General features: G+C 41.5%; 1 protein-coding gene across 5 annotated transcripts in view; it reads right to left on the reverse strand.

The window, feature by feature from the left end:
* The window catches only part of LOC139465662 (serine/threonine-protein kinase ULK4-like), a 43,447-nt gene extending 29,787 nt beyond the window's left edge, over positions 1–13,660 (reverse strand). For 4 of the 5 annotated variants that reach the window (XM_071247405.1, XM_071247402.1, XM_071247403.1 and 1 more), the window contains exons 1-13: positions 13,558–13,660; positions 12,786–12,831; positions 11,283–11,424; positions 10,165–10,404; positions 9,189–9,348; positions 8,288–8,389; positions 4,963–5,046; positions 4,517–4,595; positions 3,469–3,698; positions 2,965–3,040; positions 2,023–2,173; positions 1,283–1,343; positions 507–732 (exon numbers count right to left, since the gene is read on the reverse strand). In XM_071247405.1, coding sequence (XP_071103506.1) covers positions 507–732; positions 1,283–1,343; positions 2,023–2,173; positions 2,965–3,040; positions 3,469–3,698; positions 4,517–4,595; positions 4,963–5,046; positions 8,288–8,389; positions 9,189–9,348; positions 10,165–10,404; positions 11,283–11,420 — 1,547 coding nt within the window. In that variant the 5' untranslated portion in view covers positions 11,421–11,424; positions 12,786–12,831; positions 13,558–13,660. The remainder of the gene's footprint in view (positions 1–506; positions 733–1,282; positions 1,344–2,022; positions 2,174–2,964; positions 3,041–3,468; positions 3,699–4,516; positions 4,596–4,962; positions 5,047–8,287; positions 8,390–9,188; positions 9,349–10,164; positions 10,405–11,282; positions 11,425–12,785; positions 12,832–13,557) is intronic. The other variant, XM_071247401.1, reaches the window with a different exon arrangement.
* Positions 13,661–15,876: the final 2,216 nt, after the last annotated feature.

Below are 15,876 nucleotides of genomic sequence, written 5' to 3' on the forward strand. Positions count from 1 at the left end.
AATTAATTCCTTTATATTACTATAGTTAATCTGCCTTGCATGACAGATTAACTATAGTAACATGAAAGAATCAGTTGGTCCTTAACTTCTTTTGAGCAGTATATATAACAGGATGTCAGCATAACGGGGATAGTGAGCTCAACATGACTGCTGTGGATGAATACAACTTGGTGAAACTAACAAGTATGAACTTGGGTCAACCAGGGATCATAATCAGGGTGAATCCTGGCATGATGAAGTCACAAGGGACACAACTCTGCAGATAGTACACTCCACATTAGCAATATTCCAGCAATATCATGGCGGGGGACATTGAACCCATGTCGGGAATCAAACCCAGGTCTTAGGCATGACGAGCGAAGGCTTTAACCACTAGGCTACCTGACCGCCCCGGACAATTGTGAAGGTGGAAACATAAAAAAACTGGTGTAAGCTCAACTATTCCCGTTGCAGCAAATTACTGTAATGGTATTACTATGGAGTGAGCTGCTACAGGCACAACTCACACTTCAATATGCTGTGTCTCCTTGAGTTGTCTCCCCATGATGGCGATGGCGTTGTTGTGCAGCAGGAGGGAGGCCATGAAGGGCGTGGTCGTCACCTGCACCAGGTAGTGCAGCAGGTGGATGCGCTTCTGGGAGGGGGGACCTTTCTCCGACATCGCCACGTTGTCCAGGATCTGCCGTATATGCTTCATCAGGTCCTTCTCAGACATTGAGGACAACTTCTCTACTGCAAAACATGGTCACAATTGATGGATGAAGATTATTGAAATACATTCATTATGCAGCAGAGTGAGAAAAAGTCTGATATGACCTTGGTCCTATTCCACAAAATGATGTTAACCCTTTCACTGTCATACCCTGTCTTTGTTAAAGTGTGGGGTTCCTAGAGCCTCCATTTCTTTAAGAGGTGGGGGGAATAAGGTCAGGTCAGATTTTTCCTACTAAAACTGTGAGTTTACTGTTTACTTTACCTGCTACAAAAGATATCAGCATGAGTGAGTGAGTGAGTGAGTGAGTGAGTGAGTGAGTAACTGACTGAGTCACTGACTGAGTGAGTCACTGACTGAGTCACTGAGCCTCACCAATGTGATCATTCTCACTCAACCCACACATGTCACAGAGTCATGGCTGTTACAGTATGTTCGAGACAAGGTTTACCTCACTCATCACCACAAAACCAGAAAATATAAATAATTGACAGATTACTCTTCATAAATCATGAGTGACATTTGCTGTTATCTTAAGTCCATGTGTTCATGGCAGCTCTTACAACTCACCACTATATGGTGGAACTGGCAGGATCTTGGTGTCATACTTTACAGAGGTAGGTTTCTGGATCTGAAATCAGGAATATATAACAACAGACTGCCTTGATGTGGTTCAATATTGTGTATCACACACATCTCCTTTCTACAACATCTAAACCACACAATATCTTTCCAGACACAAACCTTTGCATTTAAATGCACAAAATAATCAATAAACAAAACCAGAGATAACACACATATCAAAAAGCTCCATATTTTAACATTTATTGGTACGACACAGCCAAGGAATCAAACCAGCGACCTTCTGCTGTCTAAGTAGACACACTATCCACTAGACCAATGAGGTGCTCACATAGCTGATAAGAAAGAACAGGACCACCGGGGACAGGTACGACACGGCCAAGGAATCGAACCACCGACCTTCTGCTGTCTAAGCAGAAACACTATCCACTAGACCAATGAGCTGCTCACATAGCTGATAAGAAAGAACAGGACCACCGGGGACAGGTATGACACGGCCAAGGAATCGAACCACCGACCTTCTGCTGTCTAAGCAGACACACTATCCACTAGACCAGTGAGCTGCTCACATAGCTGATAAGAAAGAACAGGACCAGCTGGGACAGGTACGACACGGCGAAGGAATCGAACCACAACCTTCTGCTGTCTAAGTAGACACTCTATCCACTAGACCAGTGAGGTGCTCACATAGCTGATAAGAAAGAACAGGACCGCAGGGGACAGTTTACCTTGTGGTTATCTACAATGGGGGAGACAGTAAAGTCGGATGTGTGGTAGATGAGTTTCTGAGTCTGGGTCCCTTCAGTCTCGTCCTGGTCATTAGAGTTGGTGTTCAGGACAAGTCGGTCCTCAGGCGGGACGGCAGTGTGAGGACGAGCACTAGAAACAGTAATGAATGCAATCAACAAACTATTACATATCAATCAAATGGGTCATGTTGGTTTCTTACTGTGATCAGATACAGATTATATCACAGAATACAGCTTTATATTGGAGGCAAGCTGGAAATGGTACCCACATTCCACAAGCACAGGTATGATGCTAAAAAGGTAAGGATCATAATCAAGGCAAATCTTGGATTCGAACCTGTCAGCATCAGATCCTTAATCATGGCTAAGGGGAACAACTCTGCTGAGCAAAGTGCACCATGACCAACAATAAAGTGCATTTAGCAACAGGCAGCACCATTATATTCTACATTGAGAGTACAAAATATAACGAACAGAAAACCTTATTCATAATGTTACAAAAAGGCAAGATACAACACAAGTTGGTAGTATCTCTATGTATTGAGTTGGACTGATACAGGGGCAGTCGGGTAGACTAGTGGTTTAAGCGTTCGCTCGTCACGACGAAAACCCAGGTTCGATTCCCGACATGGGTACCATGTGTGAAGCCCATTTCTGGTGTCCCCCGCCATGATATTGCTGGAATATTGCTAAAAGAGACATAAAACCATACTCACTCACTCACTCACTGGACTGATACAAGCACACAAAATGAGAGAGGAGGGTCTTATGCCTCTTGTAGCAATATCCCTGCTATATCAGGAACAATAGAAATGAGTTTTATACGTTCATGTACAAGCCTTCAGCATGATGAGCAATCATTTCATTCACTAAGCTACCCCAGTGCTCCCCATGCATAGTAATAATTCCTACAGATCCTACCTGAGTGTGAAGAGGCTGCCGCCACCGTCATCTCCTGGGGCTGTCTTAGGCCGCATATAGTCACCAAGTGTAGATCCTGTGTACAGGTGGTCAGTGGGCTTTCAATATGTTAGATGTTAGGCTCAGTACATGGTCATAGTTAATGCCGTTTAAAAAAGGTTGTTATTCATATTTGTTTTACAGTTGAGCCTACCCTAAATCCTTCATATTTTCCAATTATTACCTAAATAAACGTCAAATCAACAAAACAATTATTTTGTCTCCTACTATTTATCGAATTGCCAAAACATTCAGTAAAAGTAAGCCCTCGCAATACCTCACAGATTTCACTCACACAACATACTGAACTGTATTCGTGATCTACAGTGAATGACAATGAATGACAACTCATCTGTTATCTGTACAGTAGATATGACAACAGGAATATGAATGTAATAATTCAATAAACATGATAAAGAAACTCCTCATTGGAACGCAAATGAAACTAGCTTCGTCAGTAGCTACCTGGCCTGTTAGTAGCATCGAACTGGTCCAGATTTGATGCTATGCTCTTACGAGGATCCACACCCTTGATTCTGCCGAGGGAGGAACCTCCACGGATGTCGAAGACGCTGCTCCGACTGGTGGATTCTACCACACTGTCCCCCATGTCCTGGTTCACTGTGAACTCCTTTGCCAGGTGAGACAACTCACCCTGCCAGAACGAGTGGTTCACCAGGCCTTGCCACCCAAGTCTGCAACAGTCAGTAAACAAATAGTGAGATATTGGGAGGCTAATTTCCTACACCCAGGTTAGCAAGATTCCAGCCATAATATTATCATGGTGGCCTGTAAATAATGGAGTCTGGGTCAATGGCTGAAAACAATGCCAACAATCAACATCATCAGGGTCTGATGACATTCCATCAGCCAAGTCACACACCATGACGTTTGTTTGCTTGTTTGTTTGTTTGTTGTTTGAGCACTGAGCAATATTCGAGCTATATGATGGCAGTCTGTAAATAATCGAAACTGGACCAGACAATCCAGTGACTGACATCATGAGCATCGATTCAGGCAATTGTGATACAATGACATGCATCAACCAAGTCAGCGAGCCTGACCACCAGAAAGCCTCTTACAACAAGCATAGACGCCTTTTATGTCAGACATGGGTTGCTGAAGGCCTATTCTACCCAGGATCTCACCATGACAAACTGATCCTAATTAGTAGGCTCTTACAACAAGCATAGGGTGCTTGTGAAATACTCTACACACAGAAGGCACATCACTAAAAACAACTGGTTCTCAGGCAATGAAATGCTTGTACAATCCAGAAGCTTGTTTGGTAAGAAACTGTTTGCTAAACAAAGTAAGCATGTTTGTTTCTTCAATTATAATCAAATGATTTCATGCAAGTTTTGTTCGTGCTCCAGTGTGCAAAAACCAGTGATATTCTATTTATGAGCTTGTAGTTAAACTAATCTCAAATGTTTTTGGATATTTCCAGCCACTGTCATCTAGCTAACTATAATTCCATTGCTGTGTCATGTAACATGACACATGGCCTTACCTCATCATGTGGTCCTTTAACAGCAAACCCTCCAAAATACTCAAGAAATCAGGGGAGGCAATTCCTGAAAATCTGCTTCCTGTAACGATAAAATATTGCCATATAATAACCTCTAAATATTCCTTCACTATAATAGAGGCCTGTTAAATAATCTCATCCCAGCAAGGAAAACCAGTGATTGACGGCACAAACAATGATCCATGCTTTCAATGATGGTGTTTGTTGGTTGTTTAACACCGCACTTAGCAATATTCCAGCTACATGACGGAGGCCTGTAAACAGCATGTCTGGAAAAGACAATCCAGTGACTGCTATTATGAAAAACAATCCAAACCATCAGGGTACGATGACACGCAGTCAGCCAAGTGACAACCTGTTCCTCACTCAGCTCTTACAACAAGCACTTAGTGCCCAATAGGTTCTAATACCACCATAAAGTGCCACACCTTTCACTCTTGGTGGAGGAAAATCTTTGTTCATTATCTTTTCCTTTAGTTGTTCTTCAGAATCGGCAAGAAATGGCGGATGACCTGCAATAGAAATACATCATATGGTATAGTTACCACACAAATAATCCATATTGACAACAGTGATCTGAAGATGTAGGCAATCAAGACATTTGTCTTATCTTGTGTTATGACATTTATTATCCGCAAAACAAAATTGAAAATTTTACAATAAATTGTACATTTGTATACTAGTCCGATCTCACACTATGAATTTCTTCCTTCTCCTTTCAATCCTTTGTGAAAAAATGTCCTAAAAAAAGTTTCCAGTTTCTAAAAACAATTTCACCTGAACACATTCGAGCATTACCATAGTTACCACCCGAACAAATGGGTCACACACTGCAACCCTGTGCGCTGTGACCTCAATCTGGGAACCCGAGTTATAATAATGAAAAACAAGGGACATTCCAATATTTATTCAATATGTACATAATACAGTGTCCTGTGCTTCTGAAGAGGGTACACGGTACACTGAGATCTCTCGCAGATAGTGGGAAGCGAAGACAGTATCAAGCTTCCAGAAGCAACCTTCCATTACGTCTAATAACATGCAGTTGCTGCGTAGAGCCATTGTGGAGGCAACATCTCGTGTGGATTGGATGTAACAGGAGGAGGCAATCCATCAAAGGTATAGGCACAAAGAATCATCAAACGAAGCCAGAAGGAGACCGTGGTACGGGAGACTTTTGTGGTGGCCATCTTGGGATGAAGAGCCTCTTCCTCAAGCATGGTAAATGAAGAAGCGGTAAACTCTCACTGGACATAAGGAGATGTCTCCATGGTCATCTGGGTTCACGATGGATGCCAAACAAGGGATGATGAAGAGTTTATCTGGTGGGCCCAGAAGTTGATTATCCCAACTAAGTCCCAGGTAAACCTTCCCACGACGCAGCCTCTCAAACCAGAGTCTGGTGACGTCAAGAGCATGTATCTCGCTAACTCGAGCAGCTGTTGCAAGGGCCAGGAGAAAAAACATCTTCAGGGAGACATACTCGAAGCTCTTCTCTTTGAGGGTTCATAGTCCTCCAAAGTCAGATGGCGTAGGATGACATTGAGATCCCAAGTAGGGGGACAAAACCAGGATGATTGGTCAGCCAACTTGTAGGATCGGACGAGAGCTTGTAGGATTGGACGAGAGCTTGTTGTTCTGCAATCATTGAGATCTTCGAGTCAGTGGTAGTGGCAATTACTGAGCTTATTTCTGCAAGATGTGCAGCCAAAGTGGAACCTTTAAGCTTCCATGTAGACCTTAAGTGCTGCAAGTATTAGGCAAGAGGTAGAAGCAGTGGTCGGTGTGGTGATACCACATGTACAACAATGCCCTTGAAAGGCCTTGTGATTGTACAAGGCCTGAGTGCAGGTGCGATGAGCTTCAGTGATTGTCCTGGCTACTCTTTTTGAATACGAGTGATTTCTGGAGATGAGCCAAAGGCAGAGATGGAGGGTGTGCGGTGACGGGTGTAGCAAGTGGGAGTAAGGCTGAAGGAGATTGGCTCGCACTGAAAGACGACGGTGTCTTTTTCCTTCAATGTTTATTAGTTCTGTGAGCCAATTTCGTGCTGGCCAATAGGGTGGGCCCAATAGCAGTCGAAGTTGATTGGTGGTTGCTGCCTTTTAAAGTACCCAAAATAGATGGCTTGTCGGGGGAAAGGCGTAGGTGTTGAGATTCTCCCACGAGATGACCAGTTCGTCGTGGTCCCATGAATGCGGATCTCCGATATGAGAGACAAACCTTGGGAGCTGAGCATTGAATCGTGTTGTGAAGAGGTTGCTGTTTTGGCTCTTTTATAAAGGGTGTTAAAAATCCACTAAAAAAATCATCGGAGGGGATGCCATTCCGTCAGAAATGGTTGGTCTGGTCGGGACAGAGTCTGCTATGACGTTGTGGATCACGGGCATGTGCCCCGCTTGGACTTGAATACTCAAGGAGTTAATCAGTCAGAAGAACTCCAGAGCCGCCGACGCTGACTTGGTGGGACTCATCTTGTTGATGAACCAAACGACTGACAGATTGTTCGACTGGATCATGAGCTGTGACACACGGAGCAGCTGTGATCATGAATGACTGCCTTGAATTTCAAGTTAATGATGTGGAGCCTCTTGCCAATGTCAGACGAGTGCCCTGCCATTGGACAACCTTGGAGGTGAGCTCCCCAGGCCACGGTCGAGGCATCAACAAACAAGTGATGGGTAGGGTTGAAGAGCTGCAAGAGACTCCGGCGCAAACATTCGACCTCAGTAGCCACCACTGGAGATGTCATTGTTGTGATACGGGGAGGCTGATCAGAACCCGGCAGTTATCATCTTGGAGGTAGGGCTTGAGGAAGTGCTGGATTGGCTGGAGTTGGAGTTGACCCTTTGTCAGTGCTTGTGTTGACGTCACAAGACCTAGCAGCTGTTGCCACTGGCGAAGAGGTAGAGGGTGTTTGAGTGTAAACGGCACTAAACGGCGACTAAGCTGAGGGTCAGTGGACGGAGGGAGGGTTGATAGCAGTAGATGTCGTAATTGTAGTGGAGACGCTATCCTTAACCAGAACTGTGCATACAAAGTCTTCTTCTTCTTGGTTCTTTTAATGGTGAAGGTCATTGTTCCGCATCTTTAGATTTAGACCAACAATCGACATTGTGTTTCTAACGTTTACATAGATAAGTACAAAAGGCTTCCGCAGGCAGCTGGGAACGTTGCGAACAGCGATGAGCCGGTTTACAAAGGCCACGCAGGTGGATAGGCGGATAGGCTCATGAAAAGGTACATATGCAATTCTTACAGGCCGGGCATTTATCCTGAGCAACTCCCATGTTTCGCCGTAGATGGTGATAAAATGTAAGAGGAAACCTTTTTTAAAAAAAAGATCAATTCTCAACTACTCAAAACGCATTCCCACACGTTGGCCATGAGAAAGGGAATGATGTTGCAGGGGTAGTCAGGTGATCAAGCCAGATAGGGTCACAGACCATGGGGTTACAGTGCGAGACCAATTTGTTTGGATGGTTTCTATGGTGAGGCTGGGTCATGCTTTGGCAACATGTTCTTAGAGGCAGGAAACTTTGTTTAAGGACATTTCCACACCAGGATCAAAAGGAGAAAAAAGAAATGCATAGTGTGAGACAGGATCAGTTTAAAAATTATGTATATATATCTAGTGAAAAATTATTTTCCACATACAAAAAAAATCAGAATTACAAATGGAGGCTATTCTACAACATCCATTGATGACCACGGCTGAAATATGACAATGATTTAGAAACTGTGTTTCTTTACCAGTGAACATCTCGTAGAAGACGCATCCAAGAGCCCAGAGGTCACTGAGTACAGTTGGTTCAGCTCCATCTATCACTTCAGGGGCCATATAGGTGACACTACCTGCAAAACAAAAACAACTGTATGTAGTGGGGACATCAGCACGTCTGCTGTACTACTTACAAGGGCTGCAACAATACACCTACCGGTAGGTCACGATACGATACATATCTCGATAACTTACATCACAATTCGATGCGTATCTCGATACGCTACGATACACATAGTGACAAGAGAAGACAAGAGGTAAATGAATTAAACTTAGTTTATTAAAATGAAAAAATAAATGAAAGTATCTGAATGTTCATGAGTCATAAAATATATACTGTAATGAGTATTTAACTTCATGAATCATCTGCCATTTCCATGTAATGGCCAGCAAATAGATGTGAGTTGTGACTAGATGGTAGGAGTAAATACTAAATACTAACTTATGATTTGCCATTTTCATGTATTTTTTTTGCAACCAACAGAACAGTCATGTTATATATCACATTATTTGATAGTCTGCAAATAATTGAGTCTGGAATAGACAAACCAGTGATTAACATCATGAGCATCGATCTATGCAATTGGGATATGATGACATGCATCAACCTACCAAGCCTGACCACCCGGTGCCATTAGTCGCCTCTTACGACAAGCATAGTCACCTTTTAGTTTTATGGCAAGCATGGGTTGCTGAAGACCAATTCTAACCCAGTTCTTCAAGGGTATCACAGAAGTGGAATCAGGTGAATTTCAAATCTACTGAAATTGAAACCAGTTTGAAAATCATAATTCTTAATCATCATATCTTTTTTTAATCATCAATTAAAAAAATCGCAGAATCACTTTGGCATCTAAAACCATGGCTACTCACCAGTTGTCTTGATTTTCTTCAAATCATCTTCAAAAGTCTCGGAGTTCCACTGCTCGCCGGCATCGGAGAACTTAAGGAACAGTTCATGAAGGTTCTCACCCTCAACCTTGGACAGTCCAAAGTCAGCATACTTTAGGATCCCAGACGTGTCCAGCAGGATCTGTGGAGACGCACACAGTGAGGTGGGTTTTACACTGCATTGTTAACAGAACTGAACATACTTCTAATTACATTAACATGTTGCAGTCTGATTTATTCGGTAGGTTGCAGGTGTAATTGTATTCTGAAAACTTAAGGATTTACCACATACCAATTTATCATCCAAAACTGGCTGCCAAAACTGGGTGAGATCAAGGGATATCTAGAGTGTAGATTTCGCTGCAATGAAATTGCATCACAATGCTTTGCAGACCATTGTTATGTCATTGGTTACCATGATGTCACAATCAAATGACATCACTAATGCCTCTGCTACTGAAGCTGTACTTTTTACACGTAAGACACTGCTTATTACTGTCTACAAACTGAAAAAGTTGGAAGAATGATTTTTGATGATAAATATAATCTCACCGTCGTGTCTTTTGATATCAAATATATCAACACACGATAAAAGTGGAAAACACCTTGGCAATCCTCAGAGTTTTGCCACTTTTATCAACTTGTGTAGATATATTTGATATCAAAAGACACTCGGGTGAGATTCTCTATATATATTGATAAACATAAAAAAAAGGAGAAGCAATATGTTCATCTTAACCATTGTTAACACATGGCAGAAATAAATGATATCGGCTCACAGAAAAACACATGTCTAAACTGTTGTGGGAAGGTAGCCTATATCATTCGGGCATGAAAAAAATATGTTGTCTGAAATCAGTGCTTTTGCTGATGACTGGGTGCTCAAAATCCAAGCAAATAAATTGTTATTATTTCAGCCGAAGCCAATATATCAGAAACAGGCATGAGACAAAAATACCTTTGATGGTCGGAGATCATGAAAAAGAATTCCCAGAGAGTGAATGTAGTGCAGCCCGATGACGAGGTGGACGCCAAATGTGCGGACGGAGCTCTCAGGGAGGTTGCCATCCTGGACAATGAGTGTCTTTAGACTGCCCCCTGTACACAGCTCCACAACCAGCCACAGGTGGTTGCAAGTCTCATACCACTCGTAGAACTTGACAACATGCTCATGGTTAATGTCATGGGTCATACGAACCTGGAAAATACATAAGCAATTAGGGATGACAAAGTGCATGAAACATCTGCTTCCTTTCTACAGTAATGCAATAGGAATTAGTGAAAGTGAAATTGATTAAATGTGAAATTAATACACAGAAAAGTCCCATTCTCTGGCAAAAATAACTCAGTCTCGATAAGTATCGCTTAGATAAGCATGAAAACTTTCATTCATGTAACTTCAGTAGTTTCTGAGAAAACTTGTCCCTACTGCAAACACTATGCACTAAGTTGAAAAGCATGCAAGGGCCATAACTCTGTACAAAATGAATTTAAGACACCAATTTTCGAAACCACTTAAGATTATTACCAGTAATATGATTTCATTTCTCTAACTGAAATAGTTTTTGAGAAAATTTGTCCAATTTCAGGAACAGAAATTGGCACTAGTCCTGTAGTCCTTGCAAAAGGGCCCAACTGTTAAGGTATCATAAGGACTAGTAGACGTTTGCGATTTTTAAGGGTTTTGCTATATATGTTATCATTATAAGGACTAGTGGACTAAAAATGTTAGTTTCTACCCCTGCATTTGAGAAGTGATAGGACAGACAGATGGACAGCCAAACTCTATTTCCATATCCCCCGCACCACTTCATGGGGTCAATGGTTCAGTGTGCACTTAATTCAGCTGCCTTGTCAGGTGCTAGAAGGTTAACAGTGTGATGAGCTAATGCTTTAACCACCTGGCTACCCTTCTGGCCCCCTTGCATGAGGACCTTCATCACAACTTTACTCAACACAAGATACATCCTAAACTTGATGTGTGAGCTCTCTCAGAAGCATCTGTAATTTTTAGCAGTTTAAATTGACATTGACATGAATTTCAGAAATACATTGCACGGTACAAAAAAGACAAACCGTATTCGTAACTTCGGCCCTTTTACATTTATCAATACAATGTATTGCAACAAAGTTGATGGTGCCTTTGCGTCGTCCTTTGTAAATAACAGAGTGGTCTCCCTTTCCAAGTTCCTCATACAGGACAAAGTTTTCCATGCTTCTGCAATAAGACAAACGATGTACAGCATGTGAACAATCCTGCATATGGTACTTAAGCAAATTATGTTTTAACTATAACAGGTATTTATTTTTGATCATGTAAAATACAAACAGAATTGATTTTCTACTCTGGTCTATGGTCAAATGCACAAGTAATTTGACAGCTTTTGCTTACAACTTGAATACAAATGCACTGTATTAAGTTCATCCTCTATCAGCATGATCAGTGTACTGTATGGCCATTCTATTATGATAAATACCCTGGACCCATTTAACACCATATAGCCTTGTTTTCAATCTGGTTGGACGGACACAAGCTCATGAATTCCCCACTCAGACAGTATAGAGACTCTGAGCTGACCAGTCCTTATTTTAGCCCCTTAATGCCGAGTCACACTGAGTGCCTGTCAGGGTAACAACAAGTGCCATCTTTTAACGTCTATTAGTATGACGCAACCGGGGATCGAGCTCCCGAACTTCTGCTCTCCAGGCATACTGTCTACCACTAGACCACAGAGGCAGTCCCTCCGAAATACAACTGAACACGCTAAAAGTTCATTTAAAACAGTTTTGTAAATTGACACTATGGTAGTGAATGTGATGTCTCTGCGGTAGTGAACATGGTGATGTCTTTATGGTAGTGAATGTGGTGATGTCTATGGTAGTGAACATGGTGATGCATCTATGGTTACGAAAGTGGTGATGTATCTATGGTAGTGAAAGTGATGATGTCTCTATGGTATTGAAAGTGGTTATTTCTCTGATATAGATCTGATTTTAATGAGATTGGATTACGACAGAGGGTCTTAAAGCATGTTTAACTTTCAGAAGAAACTGCTGGGAACCTAATATCATTGGTTCAAATCCCTGACAAACATGACAAAGATTCATGGCTTGTCAGCACATACTCATGCTTGTGGGTTTCACCAAAGTGGAAAACATCCGAGACCTGTTTCACTTCAGGTAAGTGTATGCAAATTCATAACCCAAATTAATTTGTACCACTAGAAATGAACACTGCAAAAAGCAATGAAGTACTGATAATATTATCTTATATAAACAAATATTTAGAAATAAAAAGTAGGGTTAAGAAGTTTATTATTTTTAGTTTAGAAATTTTCTAGGGGTACAATTTCATTTGCGTTACGACAGTACCGCAACCCCTTCAGGCTATCCTCCAGAAGCGGTGTTAAGCCCAACTCCCTCACTTCTCGCCTTGTGGATAAAGCATTCACTCCTCCCACCAAAGACCTGGGTTTGATTCCCCACATGGATACAATATGTGAAGCCCATTTCTGGTGTCCCCAATTGTGATATTGTTGGAATATTGCTAAAAGCGGCGTAAAAACCATACACACTCACTCTTAATATCTATTTCACGCAGGTAACCTAGTCTGTAAGACTGACGCTGAAACAGAAATAACCAATATAGCCCATGCAAGTCTATAATATTTGTCAAGTCGAGATTAATGCTATGTAGAGAGCATCAGGGCTCTTCCTTATTATATTTCATAACCATAATACAACAACTGTTATCTGTAAAACATGTTCATTTCAGAGACAAGAAGTTTTGTTCTAACAGGTACCTAAGTATTGACACATCTCAGTTCTAATAATAATAAGCATGTCATAAGTGTGTGATAGCTGAGAATAAATGTAAGCCTTCCGCTTACCAATATTGATTTTATCTTGTCTGTGGAACCTTATAAAAATTGCAAAAAATATTATCAAATAAGTAACTAGAATTCATGTCCAATTTGAACAAAGATTGTCTCAGCGATAAGACTATCGTGAGTCCATGTTCAGCTGATGAGAGTTACAATCGTCGTTCCGCTCTGATCACTTTCAGTGTTTGTGAAAGTCGGAGCAGAGACAATCAGCCATAATTGATAGTTGATGCTAACACAACCAACAAATACTTCTGAGTTACGGACAAGACGACGTAGGACCACTGCGTAAATATACACAGACTGATTGTGTATTTAGAACTGTCAACTGCACACGAGCAGAAGATCTAAAAGTGAACAAGCCTTTTGCTGGACATATCGACAATCGAACAGTTTTTGTTTCTCATGGTACATTTTTCGTTCACTGAACATGTTGCAATTAATGAATTATAGAGAAATGTACGTACTTATAAGTTTATGTCATTGCCAGTTGCAAGTTTCTGACATGTCCTTAATTTCGTTGAACATGTGAGTTTTTCATCTTGTTGCTTCTAAGATTGCTTCGAGTCGAGACAGCAACTATGTATACAGTTTTGTAAGGTAGGTTGCCATTGGCTGGAACTGCGATTATCGACCAATCAAATTGGCTGATAAATAATTGAACCGCCTGTCGGCAATCAAACGCACTAAAATGGTAACTCTTAATGCAGGTGCTTTACTGATAGAAGTTACGTAAAATATTCCCGTCAGCGTGCGTACATGAACAACCAAACGGAATGCAAAATATCAGTGGCTGTATGACTGAGTGAGTGAGTATGGTTTTACGCCGCTTTTAGCAATATTCCAGCAATATCACGGCGGGGGACACCACAAATGGGCTTCACACATTGTACCCATGTCGGGAATACCCGGGTCTCCGGCGTGACGAGCGAACGCTTAAATCACTAGGCTACCCGACCGCCCCAGTGGCTGTATGATGTAAGGTAAGTGTTGGGCAATACAGTTTTCTTTGGAACACATTACTTAACTTTCATTTGATGAGTGCGAGAGTGACCAGAGTATTGAAATGAGAATCATGAAGATTGGTTCAAGAACGCTTTTAAATTAATGAACGTTCAGTCGGTTACTTTTTTTAGACTTCATTTGCTGATATTGGTAATAAACCTTAGTATAAATTCCGGGACAAAACATACCCCAAGTTGTCAGCTATTTTAACATGCCAGGGGCACAACATAGGGAACAATACTATCTATTACAATACAATATCTGAACATATGAAGTTGACTGCCCTGCTATAGACTCAGATAGACCAACATCACCATTACCTCGCATATATTAGAGTAAAACAAGGCAATCAAATATGTTCAAAGATATGTGCGAATTTGTTGCAAGAGGCGACTATGCTTGTTAGAGGCGACTAACGGGATCGGGTGATCAGGCTCGCTGACATGGTTGATGCATATGTTGCTCGGAGGGTCGGCCAGAAAAGTGTGTGTTTTTTTGGAGTACATCAGACGGCTCAGCTATTTGTATTATCTGTAAATTTATCTTCATGCATTTCTTGTCTTTTTTTAATGCTATTGTACCTCCGTATGCAAAAGATCTTCTCATGTTACCTAACCCACTCGAATTTGCGTTAACTTTGTGAATAGTAAATCTTCATAATCTTACAACAGATTTTGAAACTGACTAGACTAACGCTGCTCAAACTGTGTTAATATTTACAGAAGGATATGTTTGATACTTATGCTACGGAGTGACATGGGGTCACTGAATGACCAAAATACAAAGTGAGCGGGGTTCGTTTCGATTTTCTGGAAACATTTTGGTTGGTTTTGGGTTTTTTTTGGAGAGGGAGGGGGGGGGGGGGGGGGGGTTGGTTGTTGTTTAACGCCGCACTCAGCAATATTCCAGCTATATGGCGACTGTCTGTAAATAATCGAGTCTGGACCAGACAATCCAGTGATTGACATCATGAGCATTGCTCCACCCAAATGGGATACTATGACATGCATCAACCAAGGCAGCGAGTGTGACCACCCGATCCCGTAAGTCGCCTCTTAAGACAAGCATAGTAGCCCTTTACGGCAAGTATTATGTTCTCTTCTGTACCATGACGTGGATTATGTCCTCTTCTGTACCATGAGGTGGATTATGCTTTAGGCCTCCTCTGTACCATATCCTTTTGAGAAAAATCGATATTCGTAAAACTGCATTGCTCTCCAAGTGCTTATGTATCATTTGCAATGACTGAATAAAAAAATTGAAAAAAAAAAAAAGTATGTGTTGCTGAAGAACTATCAGGAAACTAAATGATACGTTGATACCGTTTGTCGTTATGTATAAAAACAATGACCCGGTTTTACTGACGACACCTTCAGTCATTGTACGTCTTGCTGGTTAGCCCTGTCTGCTATGTCGAAGGACATAGTTGCAGTCGGTGGGATTTGGGAAAATCGTGATAAGAATATTTACAATTTGTGGAAAAAGACCGTAATATGTAATCTGGTATCGGTTGATCTCGTCTTTTCAGATTCCGCTTGTATAATATGTTGATTTGATTTGTCTGTGATGTCTTGTTTCTGTACTTGGCCATTTCAACCAATTCTACTTCACTACGACCATGGCGGCGGTAGGAACTAACATTTGTAGTCTACTAGTCCCTGAAATAACATGTATAGCAAACCCCTTTAAAATGGTAAATGTTTACTGGTCCTTATAATACCTATTTGGCAGTTTAGCGAGGACTACGGGACTGGTGCCAATTTCTAACGCTGCATGGTGCA

Source organism: Haliotis cracherodii, unplaced genomic scaffold (genome assembly GCF_022045235.1).
Source record: "Haliotis cracherodii isolate W230 unplaced genomic scaffold, xgHalCrac1.p SCAF_18, whole genome shotgun sequence".
Lineage (NCBI taxonomy): Eukaryota > Metazoa > Mollusca > Gastropoda > Lepetellida > Haliotidae > Haliotis > Haliotis cracherodii.